At 44.5% G+C, this 24,228-nt stretch overlaps 1 protein-coding gene across 8 annotated transcripts in view; it reads right to left on the reverse strand.

Moving 5' to 3' along the window:
* The window catches only part of LOC119955411 (disabled homolog 2-interacting protein-like), a 1,014,916-nt gene that overhangs the window by 280,283 nt on the left and 710,405 nt on the right, over positions 1 to 24,228 (reverse strand). For 7 of the 8 annotated variants that reach the window (XM_038781503.1, XM_038781505.1, XM_038781502.1 and 4 more), the window contains one exon: positions 14,589 to 14,707. In XM_038781503.1, the coding sequence (XP_038637431.1) occupies positions 14,589 to 14,707 (119 nt within the window). Of the gene's footprint in view, positions 1 to 10,940; positions 11,160 to 14,588; positions 14,772 to 24,228 lie in introns of those variants that run through there. The other variant, XM_038781513.1, reaches the window with a different exon arrangement.

Below are 24,228 nucleotides of genomic sequence, written 5' to 3' on the forward strand. Positions count from 1 at the left end.
CCACAGTCCAAAGATGTGCAGGTTGGGTGGATTGGCCATGATAAATTGCCCTTAGTTTCCAAAATTCTATGATAATCTATGATTAATCTAGGACAAAAGTTCGGCACAACATCGTGGGCTGAAGGGCCTGTTCTGTGCTGTATTTTTCTATGTTCTATGTTCATTGGTACCCAGAATAGAAGAAAAAATGGTGACTATATTTTCTGGATACCCTTCCAGTGGCCACACAAAACATTAGTTTGTGGACACACAGGGACCCATTTTATCAAAAATAAAACTCATGGTGCTAACGGGGGGGGGGGGGATAGAAAGACCGGTCCAGGCGGAATTTCACAAGGCCGTTGAGCCATTCTGGCTAAACTACATCATGGCACCTTGGAGTCTCAAAAATGAAGATGCTGGCCAGGAGCTATGTTTGGTGGCCGGACCTGGATAGAGACATAGCGGCATTGATAGGTCGGTGCCAAGAATGCCAACAAGGGCAGAAGGTGCCTCCGGTAGCACTGCTGTACCCATGGGAATGGCCAGGCAGACCATGGTCGCGACTTCATGTTGACTTTTCAGGCCCGTTTATGGGTTCAGTGTTTTTTGTGATCATAGACCCCCATTCCAAATGGCTGGATGTCTACAAAATGAACTCGGCAAACATAACAGCAACCATCAAAAAACTTTGCACCTCGTTTGCAACACATGGTATCCAGGAGGTGTAAGTTTCAGATAATGGATTGGTTTTCACCAGCCAGGAGTTCACAAAATTCATGAAGTCAAACGGTATTCAGCACATAAGGACAGCACCATACCACCCAGCATCAAATGGGTTGGCAGAGAGAGCCGTCCAGACCATACTATTCGACTATAGGACAACGCCACAACGGGAATAGCACCGGCGGAGCTAATCATGGGCAGGCGACTCTGAACTAGACTTAGTCTACTATTCTCAAATTTAGGCGGAAGAGTAGAATGACACCAAGAGGCCCAGACGGCCATGACAACACTCGGTTCAACGCAGGTGAAAAGGTATGGGTCAGAAAATATGCCAATAACCCCACATGGGTAGTAGGAACGGTCAAGGCCAGAACAGGACCTGTGTCGTATGAGATACGTGTGGGACAACACATAGTAAAAAATCACCTGGACCAGGTGCGGGCCTCAGATTCGTTTCCTCCCCCGGAGCTGACTCAGACCAGCATACCAAGAACCATGGAGAGTCCTTCCCGACAAACTATTCACACCCACCACTAGTGAGGACATCGGACCCGGATATGGACATCATGGTGCAGCTGTCCCCCTGCCGCTGGAGGAAGGGGGAGAACCGCCCCTCTAGCGCTCACATCGGAAAAGATGGGCGCCTAGCCGTTAAACCCCCCCTCCCCAACGTCGGACGCCGAAGTGGAGGAGCCGGACCCGGCGCAGTAGCGAAGCAGGAGACCCGTGAGTCACGAAGACCACGGGAGCTCCTCGGACTTTGGGGTGGTGGTGGTGTAATGACTTTCGCCAGGCCTTTGAGATTGGCCAATTACAATACAATTCCCCTGATTAGTGGCCCTGTCAGGGAACCCCTTTCTCTTTATCTAACGGGGAGTGTCAGATCCTCTGCACTGTAGACAGCAAGATGAATGCACCTGGTTGTTCGTTTTGTAAATAAAATGAATTCAGGTGAAGGGACTTCTGCCTCCGTGGACTTATTACAAGAGGGAAGCCTGAGATTTTAGAGGGGGACCGTGAAAGGGGGGGGGGGGGGGGGGGGGGGGGCTCCTCCAGGCACATGTATTCTAATTGCATTTTTAATGTGAATCCTCCAGGATATCTGTTGTGCAGATTTTAGTAATTGCTGTTTCACACATGTTGGGGCATGTTATTTGTTGCACTACCATATCCCATCATAATTTCAACTTATTTGTACACTTTCCATATATTGCGCAATTTGCTAGGCCATTATACAGAGCACTAAAGAGTCAACCACATTACTGTGGATTTGAATTCACATGTCGGTCCGACAGGCAAGGATGGCAGATTTCCTTCTCGTTGCCTGTTCATTAGCAAAACAGGTGGATTTTTAACAATCTACCTGAGACTAGTTTTCAATTTCAATAATTGAATTTTAGTTCCTCCAGCTGGGATCTGAACCCATGTCCCCAGACAATTAGCATACAGAATACATCTCAATGTGATTTTATATTGAGGACAACTCAATGGACATCAAGCAAGAGGACAAAATAGAAGAAAAATAAGTAACAAATAAAGGGCCAGAGACAGAGTGGAGATTTGCTAACACGTGGAAAATGGCATGTAATTGGGCAAGCAAACCCATGGGGCAAGAGTGTAATGGCTTTGAAAATGACTATCAACCATGGAATGGAGCACCAGATGTAATAATGTAAAAATGCAAGCCAGAGAGAGATGAATATTGAACGGTGGAAAAAAAGCAATGAGGGGGTTTGAAAGCCAAGAGCATACTTTTAAATGGAATGATGCGAAATTAGGTAAGGATATGGGCAGCAGCATTTTCACTGAGTTGCAATTTGTAGCTGGTTGAATCGTGGTAGTCTTCACTCAGTAGTAGCACTGTCATCGCTGAATCAGAAGGTCCTAGGTTCAAGGCATGCTGCAGGACTTGAACATACAACCTAGGCTGACATTAAGGCGCAAAGCCAGTGCAGTTCGAGACTGTTAGAAAATGCCATCTTCCGTATGAGACACTGAGGTTCTGTCTCCTCCTGCAGGTGGATCTAAGAGGTGCTGTGGCACTATTTAAGGTGAACGCGGTGCACTCCCCTGTCCAGCAACATCTCAAACAATTTAAGGGTCATTTATTTCACTACTGTTTGTGAGACCTTTGTTGCTACAAATTGCCACATTTCCTTCCACTAGGAATATACTTTGAAAGTACTTCCTCAGCTGTATATCACTCTGGCATGTACTGAGGTCATGACAGATGCTATATAAAATGCTAATTTTTTCTTTCTTATCTATCTTCGAGCCATGGAAGCCATCAAGAAGACGTCAAGAGAAGTTGAGCCTCAGACCATAGATGAAGTGGTCTAAGATTTTGGTGGTAGAGGTGAAGAGCTGGAGATTTTAAGAATAAAAAGCAGTTTAACCTCTCAATTCCTTACCTGACACTCTCCATTTTCCCCGTTAGTTTGTATCCATAGTTTGGCTCTCTTTAATGTAAAACAGTTAAGCATGTCTATCTGAATGCATGTCCAAAAATAACTAATTGATTTGAAAGCACCATAGGACATCCTTCGAACATGATAATAGGTACTATATATTCAAGTTCTATCTTTTAATGGCAAAAATGAAAATATATCATAGGATACAGGATTTACCTATTTCTAAATTAGATTGTAGACCCTCAAATGGCAGACTGTGATCTGCTTTTGGAATTCAAAGGTAGTTTTTGTTGATGAACTTTGAATCATGAGGTGACATGAGCACTGGCTTGTCGGTAACCTGATTTTTGTTCTGTCTGTAAATCCTTTTTGCTTCTGGTCGGTTAATCATTTCTCAATCCTATTCATCAATAGAGGTGCGTGTGAATAACAGCAATTATTAGAAAGCCAGAAGAGAACAAGCTCACAGGATGAAGCATGAATTGAACAGGTTGATGTGATGAATTATTCTCGAACGAGGTTGAGTTGAGAGTTTGTGTTCACTGTTCTGATTTTTCTTAGAAGCATTAAGTGAAGTCTTTTATTCTGTATTACATATGAATGTTGATTAATTTTCATGCATAATTAAAAGGAGAAAGCATGACTGCGTGGCTTGGACTTATATTTATAGACTGAAAAGTAAACATATGTCGAAATAATACACTTCTAAAGATTCAGAGCCTGTCCTGTATCTCTGTATGGCTGTTGTCTGAGATAAGTTGATTTTGGTTGACCACATCAGGGATCGCAGAGATAAATGCCTGAAATGTGGAAGCTCCTGGTTCATCAAGTTTACACAACGCCAAACCATTGCTTCTGGCGGAAAATTCCCTATTATAATGTCTTGTTATAGTGGCAAAAATATTTGTGGGACATGATTTACTCAAAAAATAATAAAGGAACTCGAGAGGATGCTATCAGCAATGTGTAAGCTGTGCTTTATGAAGATTTGCTTGTAAGATTAAACAGGTTTTGCATCAAACAATTAAAATACATAATGAAATTTAATATGACAAATATCAATCTCATTCCCACAAGTGGCTACAAATCTAAAAAAAAAAGCTTATACTACATTCAAAATCAGCAAGCTGCACACCAGGTCACACAATTTTTACCTGGGAAACTGAAGCTAAAATTAAAACTTTTGTTCAGATTCATTTTCAAAGGAAAGAAAAAAAGCAAAAGCAAAATCCGTACTGCAGCATTGAGGCAGACAAACCCCTTTTCAACATGCTGAAGCAGCAGCATTGACTGTATCAGTAATTGAGTTATCCCATCCTCATCCCCGGCTGTGAGGAGAGTTCGGCAGAGACAAAACAATAAAGTTCAAGTATGTGAAATTAAGCAGGAGCTCCCAAGTTATATGACAACATGTACAATTTTCAAAAGCATTAATTCCAGGATGGCTTTACCAGCTTTGCTGGCAAGTGGCAAGCTTTCTACAGAAGAGGCAGAAAAATGCTATTTTGAGAAAAAGCTAAATAAATCAAGGAAATGTACAAAATTCCACCTAGATTATACGTGTCTCCCCATTTCAGAATAAATAGAATTAGGGTCAATGTCTATTTTGCCTTATTGTCATTACTGGCAGATTAGCTTTAAGATCTAACAGACTGGGAAAATATTTCCCCAGCTTAATTAGCAACAAATCAATTTCTCCCACTGAATTCAATGCATTTGACCTTGCACCCCTATCCAACCAGCTGCAGGGTGAATAAGGAAAGCCAACCTACAAGAATGAAGCTGTAGTTGTACAAAAGTAATTCTTTATTTTCCTCTGGAATTAGCTGAACAGTGTAGAAGTCATTGATACACTTGAGAATTAATTTTTTTTTTTAAAGATTTCCAATATAGTAAAAAAGGGCTATATAGTAAAAAAAGTCTCCAATATCTTTATGCAAGAGATTCAACGAATATATATATTTTTTAAGAACCTTGAAATAATTTAAACCAAAATATGGGAAGGCCTAACCCAATGGCCATTCCAAGCACAAGCAAAGGGCAAAATGTGGAATAAACGGCTCCAAGCATGAGGATGAGCATGACAGGCAGCTTCCATGACTGAGCAAAGACCAAACGGGACATTAACCATCGATATATTAAAAAAGATCCTGACAGACACGGAAGGTGGGCTGATGGAACCATTAATTCACCAGACACGTGTTTCCGATGTGAATCTAGGCTTTAACCGACTTACTTCAGAGCCAGCCTGTTACCTATCGATGAACTCGTAGTGAACTCAGGCGGACTCTGGACACGGGTATTTATACAGCTGCACTAGGGGGAGGAGTCGTGGACGGAGCCAAGGGTGGAGCCCAGTACATGTTCCTGAGTGCTCCCAGCGCTACTCCCCCTAGTGGTAGGATAGCGCTACTGCGCTTACAAAGAGTGTGAATTAACATATATACATCTATATCACATTCACCACATTCACCCCCTGCAAAAAAATCAAGTCCGGCGGGGGTGGTGGTCTAGTCTATAAAGTCAGTCTGTCCGGCGGTCGAATTGTCCGCTGAGATCTGTGGAGCACCGGGGTTGCAGCCTCTTGCGGTGGCTGGATGGGTGTAGTGTGCTGGGGTACGATGGGGGACTCCAGGGTGGGTTGTATCCGAGCTTCATACTCTCCTGGTTCGACTGGGGACTGGCCGGCGTGGGGGCGCGGAACTGGTGGAGCGAGCTTGTGGGCTCAGGAGCGCAAGGGGGCGGCAGCATGGGTTGTAGGGTGAGAGGTCCTTCTGTGGGGGTAGAGGGGGTGCCAGATCCCGGAGGGATACCATGTCCTGACGGCCGTCAGGGAACTCGACGAATGCGTACTGGGGGTTGCAGTGGAGCAGGCACACCTTCTCAATAAGGGGGTCGGTTTTGTGCGCCCTGACGTGTTTCCTCAGGAGTACGGGGCCCAGTGTCCTCAGCCATGCCGAAAGTGAGACCCCCGTGGTAGTGCTCCTGGAAAAAATGAAGAGCCTCTCGTGAGGGGTCTGGTTGGTTGCCGTACACAAAAGGGACCTAATAGCGTGGAGTGCGTCTGGGAGGACTTCCTGCCACTGGGAGACTTGGAGCTTTCTAGACCGGAGGGTCAGTAGGACGGTCTTCCAGACCGTCACGTTCTCCCTTTCCACCTGCCCGTTCCCCCTGGGGTTGGCGCTGGTAGTCCTGCTCGAGGCAATGCCCTTTTCGAGCAGGTATTGACGCAGCTCGTCGCTCATGAAAGACGAACCCCGGTCGCTGCGTACGTAGCTGGGGAAACCAAACAGTGTGAAGATGCTATGCAGGGTCCTAATGACTGTGTGGGAGGTCATGTCGGGGCACGGGATAGCAAATGGGAAACGGGAGAACTCGTCTACGACGTTTAAGAAGTAAACGTTCTTATTAGTTCAGGGGAGTGGCCCTTTGAAATCAATCACGAGGCGTTCAAAGGGCCTAGAAGCCTTGACCGGGTGGGCCCTGTCTGGTCTATAGAAGTGCGGTTTGCACTCCGCACAGATCGGGCAGTCCCTGGTGACCGCTTTTACCTCCTCGTTGGAGAAAGGCAGGTTTCGGGCCCTGATGTAGTGGGCGAGCCGGGTGACCCCCGGGTGGCAGAGGCCATTGTGGATGACTTTTAATCGGTTGATCTGCGAGCTGGTGCATGTCCCGCGGGATAGGGCATCCGGAGGCTCATTGAGCTTCCCGGGTCGATATTTGATATCGTACTTGTAGGTGGAGAGTTCGATCCTCCACCTCAGAATTTTATCGTTTTTTATTTTGCCCCTTTGCGAGTTGTTGAACATGAAGGCAACCGATCTTTGGACGGTGATGAGGATGAACCTCCTACCTGCAAGGTAGTGCCTCCAGTGACGGATAGCCTCCACAATGGCTTGTGCTTCTTTCTCGACTGAAGAGTGTCGGAGTTCTGAAGCGGAGAGGGTACGGGAGAAAAATGCAACTGGTCTCTCTGCCTGATGTAACGTGGCTGCAAGAGCTACCTCTGAGGCGTCGCTCTCTACCTGAAATGGGGTGGATTCATCCACCGCCCGCATGGCCGCTTTGGCGATGTCCTCCTTGATGCCGTCGAAGGCCTGGCGTGCCTCGACTGACAGGGGAAATCATGTGGTCCCAAAGAGTTGGCGGGCTTTGTCCGCATATTGAGGGACCCACTGGGCATAGTAGGAAAAAAATCCCAAGCACCGTTTGAGGGCCTTGGGACAATGAGGGGGAGGGAGTTCTAAGAGGGGGTGCATACGGTCCGGGTCGGGGCCCAGGACTCCGTTTTCCACGACATAGCCGAGGATGGCTAGTCTGGATGTGCGGAAAACGCATTTCTCCTTGTTGTACGTGAGATTCAGTTTCTGTGCCGTCTGGAGAAAACGGTGGAGATTGGCATCGTGGTCCTGCTGGTCATAGCCGCAGATGGTGACATTGTCCAAGTACGGAAACATGGCCCGCAGCCCGTACTGGTCCACCATTCGGTCCATTGTTCCTTGGAACACCGAGACCCCATTAGTGATGCCGAAAGGGACCCGGAGGAAATGGAAGAGGCGGCCATCGGCCTCGAATGCCGTGTAGTGGCGGTCCTCCGGGCGGATTGGGAGCTGGTGGTATGCAGACTTCAGATCCACCGTGGAAAAGAGCCAGTACTGGGAGATCTGGTTTACCATGTCTGCAATCCTGGGGAGGGGATACGCGTCAAGGAGCGTAAATCTATTTATGGTCTGACTGTAGTCGACCACCATACGGAATTTTTCCCCTGTCTTAACGACCACCACCGGACTATTGCTGGCCTCTATAACCCCCTCACTGAGTAGCCTTCGGACGTCTGCTCTGACAAATACTCTATCCTGCAGGCTATACCGCCTGCTACGAGTGGCTATGGGTTTACAGTCCTTAGTGAGATTGGCAAAGAGAGGAGGGGGGGGGGAATTTGCAGCGTTGCGAGGCTGCAGATCGTGAGCGGGGGCAGGGGCCCTCCGAAGCTGAGGGTGAGGCTCTTGAGGTTACATTGGAAGTCTAGGCCTAATAAGAGTGGCGCGCAGAGTTCGGGCAAAATGTAGAGTTTGAATTTTGAGTAACTAGCGCCTCGGATTGTGAGTGTCGCGGCGGTGCGCCCCTGGATCTGGACCGAGTGGGAGCCCGAAGCGAGCGAACAGTGTCTTACCAGGTCTGGATGTATGAAGCTCTCAGTGCTCCTGGAGTCGAAGAGGCATGGCGTTTTGTACCCGTTGATATGGACCTCTGCCATCGAGTTTCGTAGATTCTTTGGTCGTGATTGGTCCAGGATGACCGCGCTGAGTTGCGGGGAGTCGGCGGCTCGATCAGCTGTGCTGGAGTGGCCCCGTGATGACTGCCCTCTGAGTTCATAGTCTAATTCGAAATCCTCCGCTGAGTTGTCCGAGTGCGGAGATGCCGATCGGGCCCATGGATCGCACGTGGCGGGCGGCGAGGAAGATGGCGTCCAAGATGGCGGCCCCCATGAGTCGCATGTGGCGGGCGGCGAGGAAGATGGCGTCCAAGATGGCGGCCCCCATGAGTCGCACGTGGCCGGCCATGTGGTGGAGGTTTTCCAAGATGGCAGCCCCCATGGATCGCACGTGGCTGGAGGGGGCGGAGTCGGGGCATAGGCCGCAGCATTTCGGGCCATGCGGGGCTGCGAATGAGGGGAGCGATTACTGCGAGTTGTTGGGGAGTTGGAAACTGGGGCCCTTTTTGCGTGGCACACTCTTGCGTAATGCCCTTTTCGCCCGCAGCTGCTGCAGGTCGCGTTGCGGGTCGGGCAGTGCTGCCGCGGGTGCTGATTCTGGCCGCAGAAATGGCAGGCTGGAGCGGCATAGTGGCTGACTGGAGCAGCATAGTGGCTGGCTGGGGCAGCATGGTGGCTGGCTGGGGCAGCATGGTGGCTGGGCGGCCGCGTAGCACAGTCCTGGGGGAGTCGCTGGTCGGGGGCCCATGATTGGGTCGCGGGGTCCGCAGGGAATGAGTTAAGGCTGCGGAAGGAGACCTCCATCGTGGTAGCAGCTTCCACAGTTGTTTCTAAGTCTTGGGCCCCCTTTTCCAGCAGTCGTTGGCGCACATAGTTAGACCTGAGGCCCGCTACAAAAACATTGCGTACTGCCAATTCCCTGTGTTCAGCCGCGGTAACCGCTTGGTAATTACAGTCATTGGACAAATTATTAAGTTCTCTTAGGAATTCGGCGAGTGATTCCCTAGGCCGCTGACGGCGAGTCGTGAACACATGGCGAGCGTAAACTTCCTTAATGGGCCTTACATACATTTGTTCGAGAAACGCTAGCGCCGCAGTACATGAACTGGCCGAGTTTAGTTGCGTAGAGATTCTGTGGCTCACCCTCGCGTGCAGTAGACTTAGCTTCTGATCCTCTGTAGTTTCGGCTGTGCTTGCTTCGGCCAGGTAGGCCTTGAAGCACCGCATCCAGTGGGAGAAGATGTCTTTAGCCTCTGCATCCTGCGGGTCGAGTTCCAGGCGTCTAAGCTTGAGGGCCGATTCCATAATCGATCTTTACTGTTCTTAAGTCGATTAAATTGATGGAACCATCAATTCACCAGACACGAGTTTCCGATGTGAATCTAGGCTTTAATCGATTTACTTCAGAGCCAGCCTGTTACCTGTCGATGAACTCGTAGTGAACTCAGGCTGACTCTGGACACGGGTATTTATACAGCTGCACTGGGGGAGGAGTCATGGGCGGAGCCAAGGGTGGAGCCCAGTACAAGTTCCTGAGTGCTCCCAGCGCTACTCCCCCTAGTGGTAGGATAGCGCTACTGCGCTTACAAAGACAGTGTGAATTAACATATATACATCTATATTACATTCACCACATGGGCTATAACTAATATTATCGCAATTAGATTTGATAAACTATCTGCTTTCATGAGGAATTGGGTAGAAATCAGTTGCTGGAGGGGGAGCAGACTAAAACAGGCTGATAGTTACGATCAACTGCAGCACCACTATCCATTTGTTATAGGAAAAAGAACCTTAAATAAATAATGTATAATGTGTGATATGCTTATGTGTGATGCTCAGAATTCATCACCTCAAACTGCTCTCACCACTATTAGCTTCCAACCAGGCACTGGTACTTCACCTTGGCATTATTTAATTTAAAATGCTTTGCTCACATACAGTCCATGTTTGAAGGATAGTGCGGAGTGCTTTTCAGTTTAAATAGATATATGAAGCTCTTACCCACCCATTATGTTTTTTTTAAATTCTAGTTAAAGACAACACAAAAATCATAAACTAAGAATCACAAAATTGTACCAATCGCATATTGGAAAATACAATAAGTACAGCATAAAAATTAACAGGGTGTTTGTGTTCATTTATTCAGTGATCAATCAATTTTATCTTACTTCTCGTCTAACATATAATGCTGCTTCATTTCGCGCACTGTCCTTGTTGTGTATGTTCCAATCATATGTGGTTTTACACAGTAAACTCATTGATAAACTTTCTCCGTCCTAGGATTAAATCAGGAACATCCAATTCATGCTTCCAATTTTACGTCAGCATAACAAATGTTTTGGTTCTGAGGCAGCTCATTAAATTATGATTGACAGAACATGTGAACAGAACCAGTTTAATTTCTCTCCAGCACTGAAAACAATCAACGTCTGTTTTTTCATAGCACAGTAATGACGTAATATTTTTCTGATTGCTCTATGAGAGAATTAAGTCTTGCACCAATAGCAGAAATTAGAATTATATTAGAAATGCAAGACCACAGCTAGATGGATTGTGAAAACTGTAAACAAAATAAAAACCATACTAATGTAAGAGTCTTAACTTACTGTATGCAAAAATTCCAAAAACAAAGGGAGATTGAATCCATCTTCAGTTAGCAGCCATAGTACTTTACTCATCAAAGAAACTTGAAGATGTTTATGAGCACTTTCTGACTGGAGATGGATAAGCACCGGCAGCCATAGAAACAGCATGGTCAAATGCTACACCGTAGCTGTGATGAAGCATCTGCTGGTATTCATTGCTGCATAATATAGTTATAGAATCTAAGTAAAAGCATATAAAGATTGTAAAACATCAGGATTCTTATGACATCCAAAACTGCATAGTGAGGCTTGTTCTTTTTATGCTGCACACTATATACTATATTCAACATTTTTCTTTCATTAAATTCAGCTGACCTGTTATTCTGCAGGTTTGATTTTCCTTACTTTTCTCAAATAAAAGATCAGGCAAAGTATCGTAAAACTGACTTTCCATAAAACCTCTTAAAGTAAAGCAAGTCAGTGCTAAGTTCATTTAAGACAGCTGTCAGGTCAGCGTCTTTCTCTGCCTCCTGACTGAAGTGCTCCATTAAAGAGCATCAGTGACAGCAGACAAAAGGATGGACCGCAATGTGAGTCATATGAAACTAGATCATCAAGTCTGAACACATTTAGCCCTTTAGATAAAAAGGAAACAAAAACCAGAAGCAAGTGTATATCAGATGTAAAGTTACAAGTTTGAAAACAACATGAGCAATTGTAGCTTGAAAGAGTCAGTAGATTTTTTTTTGTTGACCTATGCATCCTTGGATTTAACATGCTCTATATTTGAAACTGTATCAATAACCACTTATCCTCAGCAATTGTCCAGATATACCGTGACTGATTGAGCTTACAGTGTGCTGTCAATCTGCCTTATCAACACTTTGGGTAAACGTGTCTGCAGCAATAAACTCCGATTGCTTTGTGCCAAAAAATGTGAAATATTGTGTCTGCTTGAGACAATGGAGTTGGTGAAGCAATAATCTGTACACTGAAGTGAGCGAAGGACCTATGAGATGTCTTGGAAATGTATAAACTTAACAGGACGGGTCTCATACAAAAGTGTGCATTTAATCTGAATAGTTAACATTCAGTAAATAATGAAAGAATCAGGATTCTGAAAAATCGACATTTAAGTGGGTTCACTGCTGTGATGGCAGAAGCTGGTAATTAACTCAGTTAACTATTAAAAATGTTCAGCACTAAAATAAAATTAGTTATAGTTTTAGAAGGTTCACTGATCCGAGTAACTAATGTTAATAAAAGTGTGTATCCAAACCATACAGACCAGGAGGCTTGGGTTTATTATACCTGGCCCATGGTCAGTTAGCTTATCTCAGTTGAGATGGCAAAAGGCGCTTCAACTGGCTTCAGTCTCTCGGGTGAAGGGAGAAAAGTAAATCAGCCCTGGTTCCTGTGCCCGCTTGCTACACAATAACCCTTTCTATAAAGTACAGTCAAAAGCCTTTAGTTAGTTATTAGTTCACTGTTTAGGCAAGAATAATGGTCACTCAGGTGGTACCAGGGTTGATGAACATGTACAGGTCCTAATCCTAGCAAGTCTTTACTGAAGGAGAGGAAAGCAAAGGAGAAAAAAAATGCATCACTTTCTTTAAAAGCAACCTTGTTGGATTTCATCTTTTTGGAACCCTCAAGGTTAAACACTTGGAAAAGTTATGGAAGGCTCCATCTGAATCGCCACTGATCTATCTAAGCTTGAAATTCAACAAAAGAAGCATTTTAGTGCCGAGCGATGTCATGTGAGGAAGGGGATTGGGAGAGGATAATGAAAACAAATGAATGCAATATTTGTGTATGAATGTGTTTGGAATAGTACATTCGGAATGTCAGCAGTCAGTGTGATATGCAAAAAGGCTTACTTTACTCCACAACTTTCATTGCCTTGTTTCCCTTTTGGATTCCCAATCTTTTGTAAATCCAACCAAAACAGTATGCGACCAGCATTCATTGTCAAATGATTAGAATCGGATCATGTACACTCAATTTTAAACAAGTTTGAAAAATCTGACATGTAACAAATGACATGCATTAAGAGGAAGCATTATTGCTTTAGCACTGATGCCAGACTCACACATTTCATTGGTTTATTAAATTGTAGTTTAAGTTTATGGAAAAGGCATGGGGCCAAAATCCTCTTCATGGTAAACAATAATTGCAGCTAAATTAATAGAGAACATCTGTCACCAAATTCAGAATGGATTCAAAGTGTCGTTCAAAAGGCCAGTGCAGCAATCTTTTTTCCTTTTGTCATTTTAACAGACAGAGCATGTGTAGACTGGACTGGAGCTAATTAGATTCAATTTCACTTATACATGATTTACATGAGTTTGTGCTACACTCATTATCAATTTACTACTATTGAACAACTGACACAAATATTGCCTCCATGACCAATCCTAGTGGGTTATCTCAATGAATAAAATGAGAAGAGAAATAATTGGGTAACCAGCAACATTTATTGGTTATTTATACCACAACACTCTTTGTAAATGGCTATAGAATATTCATTGCAAGCAGTAGACATAGACATCAAATTTAAATATTTCAATTACCCCACCCCAATTCAATATGGTAAATGTATGTCAATGGTTTATTATCCATAATTCTGCTTCCACTATGCCCCTTGGTTAATAAGAAATATGCTGAATTCCTTGGTGTGGAATTATATTTGAAGGAAACAGATGTCTGATTATCACTACTTCTAAAAGCGAATTGCAAAACTGACAGAATGGCTGGGCGAGAGTAGAACGTGTGGTCCCGGCCGCGTGAGGAGGCACAGCAGTAGATCAATTACTGTGACCCACACTATGGACCGTCGACATGGCTGAATAATAAATGCCCCGCTCATGTGGTCGGTACCTTACTATTCATTACGACGGGGGGGGGGGGGGGGGAGAGAGAGAATAATTTCCTCATCGCTACAGATATATGAATATAGAAGACTGAAGACACGGCCAGATTCAACACCAGAAAAAAGGCAATCGCACGGACAAGTGACAGCCAGGCTGAGCAACTCTTCCTCACCTCTGCACAGATACCTGTATTTTCCGGGGGGAAATGTCGGATGATAAGCGGTTCACATTCAGATATCCTTGTCCCACAGTAACCTCTTTCCACAGTATCTCACAGTCAAGGTACAGACAGAGCAGATTAACGAACACTCTGCATTTTACACCACCCAACCCCAACTGCAATTGTCAAACGTAGATATTCAAAAAACAAAGCATGTACGTATGTGTTGAAAGAGAACAATAGCCTGGCAGCTTGTTTCATTTATTCTCCTGCAAAATGTCAGACTGCAGAACAATTTTTAAAAAAAATTAGCTACTTCTTTAAATAATTGATTGCTTCCAAAATCCAGAAAAGATGCACACATCTCAGGGGAACCAATAACCACAATACAGGCATGGCTCGTTTCACAGGAAATAAATGTGGGAACAATTAAGCTGAAAAAGATCCTTTCAATTCGGCTGTATTAATATTTGAGTTGAACCCTCGGCAGCCCTCTGTAAAATGATTACACCATCGCTTAGGAAGCCAGTAATTAGGCAACACGTCCGCTACAAAGAAGACATTTGTTAATGCAAAGATATCGGGCAGTGAAAGACCACGGTGGAAAGAAAAAAAAACATCAGAGACGCTCTCTACCTTTCATTCTCCACGCTCCTAAATCCAGGTAAGATGTGCCGGAAACTGCTGTTTCTGTCGAGCTTGGGCTGGCTCTTTGTCCTTTTGATGGAGCCTTTCAGTCGACGGCTCAGGAACCCCTGTTGGCAAATGACAAGAGGAGAGACTGTTGAGGCACTTCCGTCCGAGTGAAAGTCTGCGTCTGGCCAGCACAGCCTCTGCTGCGAGCCGCGCACATCGTCAGCGTCGCTGCACATCAGCACATCCCACAGCTGGCAACAGTGGGAAGCGGCAACGCGCCGCTCGCTGCACACTCCCTCTGCCTTGGTTGCCTTAGCGACTATTAACTCTCAGAATAACTGCATCTGTCTTGTGTGCGAGAGAGAGAAAATAACACAGGCCTGCTCCCAGTTCAGCACCTGTGAAACTTTCCTGCATTTGTCGAAACACTGTGGTTACATTTAGTAACTGTTCAGGTGTGAACAATTTGGTTGAGAGACGAATTCTGCTGCTTTTTACGCGCAGTCTCCCTCCTGTACGAAAACTGTTCACATAATGTTCCATAAGTTTCTCATAACAAGGCAAAGAGTAAAAATATGTTCCTCTGGACTGGCAACATATTATCCAGAGTTCCCCTTGAAAGTATGAGGCGAGAGTGATCTTAAACTAAATGGCTTCATCCTGTCAATTTTTAAAATTGAGTTCAGCTTCAGAATGCAAAACGTGATCCCCCCCCCTCTAAAACTGAAGATTTAGCCCTATTTCTGATGCGATCATGATCTGTGTCTAAGTATAAGGGTTTTTAAGCCTCAGTAAACAATAGATAAAATGCTAAATTGTCCATGAAATTAAGAGTACAATAACGATTTAAACCACAGGTACAAATTTTAAAACATGACACAAACAGGCTGATTAATTTGAATGCAGTAAAGTCAGTGTCTAGTTGCAATGTTTGACCAAATTTAGTTGCCTTTCATTTCATTGAACTGGAAAAAGATTATCCAATTACATGCGGGTGTAAACAACTTAAATGCACATTGGCCATACGATGTGATGATGGTGTTACAAGAGTGGGATGTTAGGAAATTGGATCCGGAAATAGGATCGAAAATGCAGTGGTCAATTTAGGGGTTAACAGACTGAGAGTGAAACTGCTCTCACTGAGTTAGAGGTATAAGCCAACACCTGGCCTGAGTTACATTGTCCCATTCAGATTTAAACTTGTTAATGGGAATAAAAAGGATACTCCTATTCATCCATGGCAATTCACTCCAGATCCATTGTCCTCCGGGACACTCTGACCTGACCAGCCATTAGCCCATTACAGAGGCTGATGGCTGCTTTTGTCCATAAATGTGAGGTTAATTGTATATTCATAGCACAACCTAGTTCTTTTTAGCAAACAGGAGTGGACAATCAAATGCCCAGATAGCGATGATGAGTTTCAGTTTGGCATGCCTGGAGAGAACCATTTTTAAGTGGCTGGGTGGAGCTTAGGGAGACAAAAGAATCCTATTTGGGGGGGGGGGGGGGGGGGGGGAGGGGTGTGAGAGAGAGAGAGACAGCGAGAGAGAAGGATTTGCAAAGCACCGGAGAGTTCATGAAAAGCTGCCACAGCGAATATTTTGTAAATGCAAGTATCATTTTTGCCTGCCTGCTTAAGTGGAGTTGAGAGCTGTATGTTCGTTTTCTATGCTGTTTAATGGGAAATAGTGTTAAGAGATTCATGTAAGCTGTTCTTGTGAGGTTCGAAGTTTAAAAGTTTAAATATTGTTTTCTCCCCCACACCATGTTTTTCTTTACTTGTTAGTTATGTGATTTTGCTAATTATATAGCGTTGTTGTTGGTACAAAGATTTCAGAAAGGTATATTTATATTAGCAAATATCTCTGGTATTACAATCCTGGACCAGACCCCAATTTATAATAGGAAACCAGACGAGACCCCAACAATTTTCTTTAATTTGTAAAACTGTGATGAAAAGAATACTTCACTCCAGGAGTGATTCCACACGCAAACAGGGATATGGTATATTAAAACAAACTTTATTATTACCACAGTATTAAACTATCTTAACATCTTAAAAAAATCTCAAGGGGCTGGTTCGGCACACAACTAAATCAGTCTTTTAAAGCAGACCAAAGCAGGCCAGCAGCGCGGGTTCAATTCCCATACCAGCCTCCCCGAACAGGTGCCGGAATGTGGCGACTAGGGGATTTTCACAGTAAGTTCATTTGAAGCCAACTTGTGACAATAAGTGATTTTCATTTCATTTTTTTCATCATAAACAGTTGAACAATTCTTAACAATAGATGGAAACTCTGTTTTACTACTAACTTATACCTTTTTCTCCAATTAAGCAAAGCCCATCAGGATAACATTCTAAATAACTTTAATGAACAAACAGATACTTGCAGTATAGAGATTTCGTGGAAAGACTACTTGAAGAGAGAAATCCTTCCACCTGTGTCAGACTATTGCTTAACCTCACTGCATTTGACAAAAGCTACTGTTCAGCTCACAATCTCTGGCAGAACTGACCCCAAAACTGACTGCCACAGATCTGGTCCCTCCCATTACTACATAATCTATATGCCACTCAAATCCCATGACCTCATTACTTAAATTTTAAACACAATGTCTCTAAGTATTTACTACCCAGTAATCATAACAAAAAAGCATTAGCCTCTCCTTTTAAACATATGCATGGTTTGAAATAACTCACTTTTATGACATCTTAATAGCACCGTCTGTAGCCACAGTGCCTGCCTGTCTTTTAAACCAAGATTTTTTAAAACATTACTGCAGCAGGTACATACATACCCTAACCCAGGCTTTTAAAACCATTACTGCACCAGATAAATATAATACAATATATAAGAAATTCCTACATTCATCATACTGGGAACATAGCAAGAAGGCTTTGTGCACCAATAATAACTTAGATTGGTGTGGTACTGGTAATGCAGTACATGTAGTATTTGTTATTCTGTCATGGATGTGAGCTTCGCTGGCAAAGCCAGCATTTGTTGCTCATACTAACTGCCCTTGAGAAGGTGGTAGTGAGCCGCTTGAACCGCTGCAGCCCATCTGTTGTAAGTACACCCATGATGCCATTAGGGAGGGAATCCAAGATTTTCACCCAGTGATAATGAAAGATATAATTCCAAGTCAGGATGATGTGTGGCATGGAGGGGAACCTGAAGGTGGTGGTGTTCCCATGCATCTGCTGGCCTTATCCTTCTAGATGTCAGAGGTCACGGGTTTGGAAGGTGCTATCGGAAAAGCTTTGCTGAGTTGATACAATGCATCCTGCTACATACTGCTGTCACTGCGCTGGCAGTGGAGAATGTTAACGTGATAGATTCGACTCCTTTGTCCTGTATTGTGTCAAGCTTTAAGTGTTGTTGGAGCTGCAATCATCCAGGCACGTGGAGAATATTCCATCACACTCCTGACTTATGCCTTGGGGATGGTGGGCAGGCGTTGGAGGAGTCAGGAGGTGAGTTACGTGCCACAGAATTCCCAGCCTCTTACCTGCTCTTGGAGCCACAGTATTTATATGGCCATCTAACGATGATTAGATTCTCTTTTGTTGGAGATGGTCATTATCTTGCACTTTTATGGCAGATAATGTCACTCACCACTTGTCAGCCCAGGTTCGAATGTCATCCAGGTCTTGTTTCATAAAATCACAGACTGCTTCACTGTCGCAGTCATTGCGAATGGTACTCAACAGTGTGCAAGCATAAGTGAGAATCTGACTTGATGATGGCAGGAAGGTCATTGATGAAGCAGTTGAAAATGGTTGGGTCGAGGACACAATCCTGAGGAAGTCCTGCAGTAATTTCACAAACATCTTTTCTTTGTGCTAGGTAGGACTTAACCAATGGAGAGTTTTCCGCTGAACCCGATTGACTTCAGTTTAGTTCAGTATCCTTGATGCTACACTTGGTCAAATGCAGCTGTGATACCAAGTGCATTCACTTCAACTCCTCATTTGAATTCAGCTCTTCTGTTCAGGTTAGGACTGAGGCTACAATAAGGTCAGGAGCCGAGTGGCCCTGGCAGAACCCAAACAAAGTATCAGTGAGCAGGTTATTATTGTGTTAAATGCTATTGACAGGACTGTTGAACACACCTTCCATCACTTTGCTGATGACCGAGAGCAGACTGATGGGCCAGTATTTGGTTTGATTGGAGTTGTCCTGCCTATTGTGGACAGGACATACATAGACAACTTTCCACATATCCGTGTGGATGCCAGTATTGTAGATGTACTGAACAACCTGGCTAGGGCGAGCCATTTCTGGAGTACAAGTCTTCAGAAATATTGCTGGGATTTGTTAGGGCCCACATTCTTTGCTGTATCCAGTGCCTTCAGCCATTTCTTGGTATCATGTGGAATAAATCGAATAGGCTGAAGATAGCCAGCTGTGATACTGTGGGAGGCCTAGAAAAGCGCATTGTATATTAATCCTGCTTCTTTCCTCCTCCACAATATAATAAAACATTTAAACTACCTTCAGCAGAATAGCGAAATTTTGAACAGAATATTATATTTTCAGAACTCAGTATTTTATCCAGTGTTCAGTAACTTAAATTAACATTGAACTGCTATGGAATTACTTGTAAAAAGTAGCGATTGTGAATTCAAATTTAAATCTTAGTATTGGCTATTTAATTTGCCAATTTAATTCAAAGTCACAATGCTCTTTTTGTCTTATTTATGTTATCCACAGATGTTCAGGAACTCGATGAATTATCTAATAAACACCGCTAACCATAAGACGTGTGAAGTGTGAACTGATTTCAGGGTAAAATGAATAAACAACACTATTTGTGTTTGAGAGTCAGGGAGGGTGCATTGCCTACCTGGTGCAGAGTAAGGGAGATTTTAAAATGGCTAGATGGAATTTGGAAGGGGGTGGTGAAGAACCAATTGCCATGGTCTATTTTGCAATCGTCAACATAAGAAAGAACAGGGTGATTGTCCTGCTTACACAGTATGAGGACTCATTGACTAAAATATAAAGGTCCTGAAGGGTTGTAATCTCCAGATTAAAGTGAAACCTATGAACATAAAGAGGAATAGGTCTAGAAAATCAGTGCGTAGTCGAAAGGCTAGCGTAGGAAGCAAGGCTTTTAGTTCATGGGGCACTGGCATGAGTCTTCTGCTGCTGGGATGGGTTGCACCTGAATTTGATGGAGACCAATGTCCTTACAGGAAGTACAAACAGGACTGACAGGACAATAACAAGGACAATTCCTACAACACCAGTGACTACAATCACAGCTAGTTCTCAACTAGCTGTAAAGCATTTCAGAATGTTCTGTTATCATGAAAGATGTGTTACATAAATGCAAATATTTAATCTTGCTTAAACTAACAAAAGTGGGAGGGGGACTTCAGTGGATCCAATATCATTTAAAATAAGTAAAAGGGGTGACAGCAAAAATCAGAGCACAAAGATACAGGGATTAGCAAAGGCAATAAGAAGTAATAACAAAATACCTTAATAATTTGAAAAATAAATTTACGATGAAGGAATGAGGAGGGAGCTAAGGAATGTAAATTGGAGAAAATTACTGACAAAGAAGTTAAACAATAACGCGTAATATTTAAAGGGAAGATCAAGGCACATAGGCAAAGCACAAACAATAAAGGATAGGATGAGTTTAGGAAATAAATTTAAAAGACAATGAGACGTGCAAATTAATTTAAAAATATATGGTAAGTTATAGGCACATAAGTAACATAGAGAATTAAGATAGGAATAGAACCTCTATGGGATGAGCTAAATGTGAGATTGCCATGAATGCTGAATTTTGTGCATCAGTTTTCACAGAAGAGGGACCAAAAAGGAAACCACAACAATCGAAGATATGAAAAGAAATATTGTAACAGTTAAGAAAGGAAGCTGCTATACAAACTTGAGAAAAACAAAGTCTTGAGTTCGGATAAATATCAGTGAATACTTAAAAGAAACTCAGGAGGAGACACAGAAGGCATTAGTATCCATAAATTAAATTTCCATAGAAAAAGGAATAGAGTTCACAGCAAATGTAATTTATGAAGTCAGCAGAATGGATTGAAAGATAGCTAAAAACACAGAAAACAGAATTCAGGAATTAAGGAAAGTTTCTTGCACTGGTAGAAAGTGGGAAGTCATGTACAGCCGGCATTCTTTGGGAGAATCGTGCCCATAGAAGCATTATGATTATCTTAATGGAGTAGTGAGTGTGTGGGGCAATGGAAGCAGCACATGAGACTGGAGAGGGCAGCGGTGTGGTCACCGATCTGTGATAACCACCGGTTCGCTCCGAGGGCTGACGGGGGCTTCAGGAGGTGGCAGCGGATAGGGATTGAGTGAGTTGGGGACCTCTTCATTGAGGAGGGTCTCCTGAGCCTGGAGGAGTTTGAGTTGCCGGGTGGGAACGGGTTCCGGTACCTGCAGTTATGGGATTTTGTCATGAGGCAGGTCCCAGGCTTTCCTCGCCTCCCACTAAGGGAACGACAGGATAAGGTGATGTCTAAAACAAGGGTTGGGGAGGGAAAGGTCTCGGATATGTACAAGAAACTGATAGAGTGGGATGGGGTCCCAATTGCGGAGGTGAAGAGGAAGTGCGAGGAAGAGCTGGGAGGAGAGTTGCAAGTCGGGTTATGGGAGAAGGCCCTGAGGAGAGTCAATGCATCCTCGTCGCGTGCCAGGCTTAGCCTGATCCAGTTCAAGGTGGTCCACATGATTGTGGCCGGATGAGTAGGGTTTTGAGGAGGTGGAGGACAGGTGTGAGCGCTGTGGGGAAGTCCTGCGAACCATGTACATATGTTTTGGGCGTGTCCAAGGTGATTCTGGTAGGGATTTTCAGATGTCATCTCAGAGGTTCTGGAAGAGAGGGTGACTCAGAGTCCAGAGGTGGAAATATTTGGGATGTTGGAAGATCCGGGGGTCCAGTGGGGGGGGGGGGGGGGAAGAGAGGCCGACGCTTCGGCCTTTGCCTTCCTAATAATCCAAAAGCATTAATTCAAATAAAAGCAAAATTCTGCAGATGCTGGAAACCTGATATAAAAACAGAAAATGCTGGAAAAACCCAGCAGGCCTGGAGCATCCCTGCAGAGAGAAACAGAATTAATTGGCACGATTCTCCCAAAAAATGATTAAGGAGCGATCCTCCAGCCACGCTACGCCGGAAAAGCATTTCACGGGCAACATGGCCAGTGAAAGCCGGGAGACTCCGCTTCTGGGACCTACCCGGCTTGAAACACCTCGAGTGATTCAACTCAATCATTGCAAGGGGTATCCCGTCCACAATAGATGGGATCACTTTGTGGCAAAACTGCATTTTAGAGCGAGGACTTACTCTAATGTGCAGATTCCCAAAGTACCTCAGAATTTGGGATTCAATCCCTTAGCCACGAGGACCTCGGGCAAGCGCCGTTTGCTACTGGTCCCCACAAACGGCAACCAGGCGGAACAACACTCGTGGGGGTCTCCATGGGGATCGGAGGCTGCTAGCTGCATGCCCTTTGGGTAGAGTGCTGACCCGGCACTGCTGGGGCCACCTGAGTACCCTGTCACTTGCACCCTGGCAGTGCCACCTGGGTTCTAACCTGGCACTACCATGGTGCCCAGGTGACAGTGCCAGATTGACACTGTCAAGGTGCCAATTTGGCATTTTCTGCGCGCGTGCAATTGGGCCGGGGACCCTCCTAAGTTGCTTTTGGGTTGGGTGGGGGAGAGGTCGGGGTTCTTTTCTCGCTACAATGGGGAGCTCTGCTCGGCGGAACTCCCCACTGTAAAAAACAGGTCTATGTGCGGCCTCGGCTGCACGTTCCCCATTCAGGCCCCTTATTCAAAGCGAGTCGTGTTGAATATCCATGTGTTTCTTGGCACTGCGAACGCTGGGAAACACGTGGATAAACACACTCGCTCAAGGACTTTGTTCTCATTTGTGAAGATCGCGCCCCAAGTGGCATTTCGGGCGGGTTTTGCAAGGTGATTCCAATTGGGGGTTTGGGCGCGGTCCAGATCGATATTCACCCACACTTAAGTAATTTTTTGGAGTTTGGGGAGTTTCTCACTGAAAAATACCGCACAGAATTTTTTTTTGATGTGGGGAACTAAAGACACAGAGCAAGACCTCTTCAGACATCAAGGCGCATTTTTTTTTAACAAACAATTTTATTGAGGTCTTTTAGGCATATAGAAAAAGTGACATTGTACGGTACAAAAAAAAAGAAGTCAAGACACAAATTGCAAATTAAACATAGTGCAAACCACGGTTCTGTTCACGCACGGACCTGCCTCAATATCCCCCTACTCTATTCTACTCTTGCCCCCCCCCCCCCCCCCCCCCCCCCCCCCCCCCCCCCCGCGCCGCTTACTCCTCTGCAAAGAAGTCAATAAGTGGCTGCCACCTTTGGGCGAACCCTAGTAGCGAACCAAGGCGAACTTGACTTTCTCTAGGACAAGGAAGCTCAGCGTGTCCGATAGCCATACCTCAGCCCTCGGGGGCTTTGAGTCCCTCCATGCTAAAAGTATTCGTTGCTGGGCTACCAGGGAAGCAAAGGCCAGAATGTTGGCCTCTCTCTCTTCCTGGACTCCCAGGTCCTCCGAAACCCCAAAGATTGCCACCTCCGGGCTCATTACCACCCCAGTTTTCAATATCCGGGACATGACATCTGCGAATCCCTGCCAATAGCCACTGAGTTAAGGGCACGGCCAAAACATGTGTACATGGTTAGCTGGCCATCTGGCACATCTAGCACACTTGTCCTCCAGCCCGAAGAATCTGCTCATCCAGGCCACCATCATGTGGGCAAGGCGCCATTTTTAAGACTCAAAAGGTATGATTGTGCTCCTGTCTCCCCGACCACCACTCACGTATCATAAGCCCAGAATCCTTGACATCTTTATCATGTCATGAAGTTTCGAGCTTTCTTTGTAGTATCCCTACTAAGAGTATCTCACTTGCTGAGGTGCAACCATTAAGGATACCAGTTATTCTATTTTATTTTTTATTGTATTTTTTTTTATACTATTTACTATTTTCTTTCCTTTGGTATGTTTGGGTGTGCCCTTCTCTTCTATATATGTGTGTATATATATATATGTTTCTTATCCTGTGTACATAACGGTAAATATACTTTGTTCAAAAACCCAATAAAAAACATTTATTAAAAAAAAGGATCCTGCAATTGTCAAAATCCTTAAAAGTCTCTTTCCTAGGTGGACCTAGCATTAGTGCAAGAACGTGATGATTTTGGACTCGCCAGCCCAAGGTATAAATGTTTCTTGCATGAAACCTGCAGAAGCCCGAGAGAACTAGGTATGGATGACAGTCCTTAGGATGGTCCTGTACACAGGACTACATTCTCCCTCCTAATTCATTAAAAGCCCTATCACGCAATGAGTTCCAAATCAATTTGTGTGCTACCCTTTTACCTGAGGTCTACTGACTGCCTTGATAAGGAGGCTGGCAGGTCAAAAGCTGTCAATGGGAGGTCTGGCATAAGCTTGAGCCAAAATCACACATACTTCTTAAATCCTACACTCAAATCCCTCTTGCAGTCAAGGCTATTCTGCGTTTTACATCTTTACTTGCCTCGTCCAGCTGCATGGTAGCTGAAATTGATAAATTACCAAGGACGTTTACGATT

Source organism: Scyliorhinus canicula, chromosome 21 (assembly GCF_902713615.1).
Source record: "Scyliorhinus canicula chromosome 21, sScyCan1.1, whole genome shotgun sequence".
Lineage (NCBI taxonomy): Eukaryota > Metazoa > Chordata > Chondrichthyes > Carcharhiniformes > Scyliorhinidae > Scyliorhinus > Scyliorhinus canicula.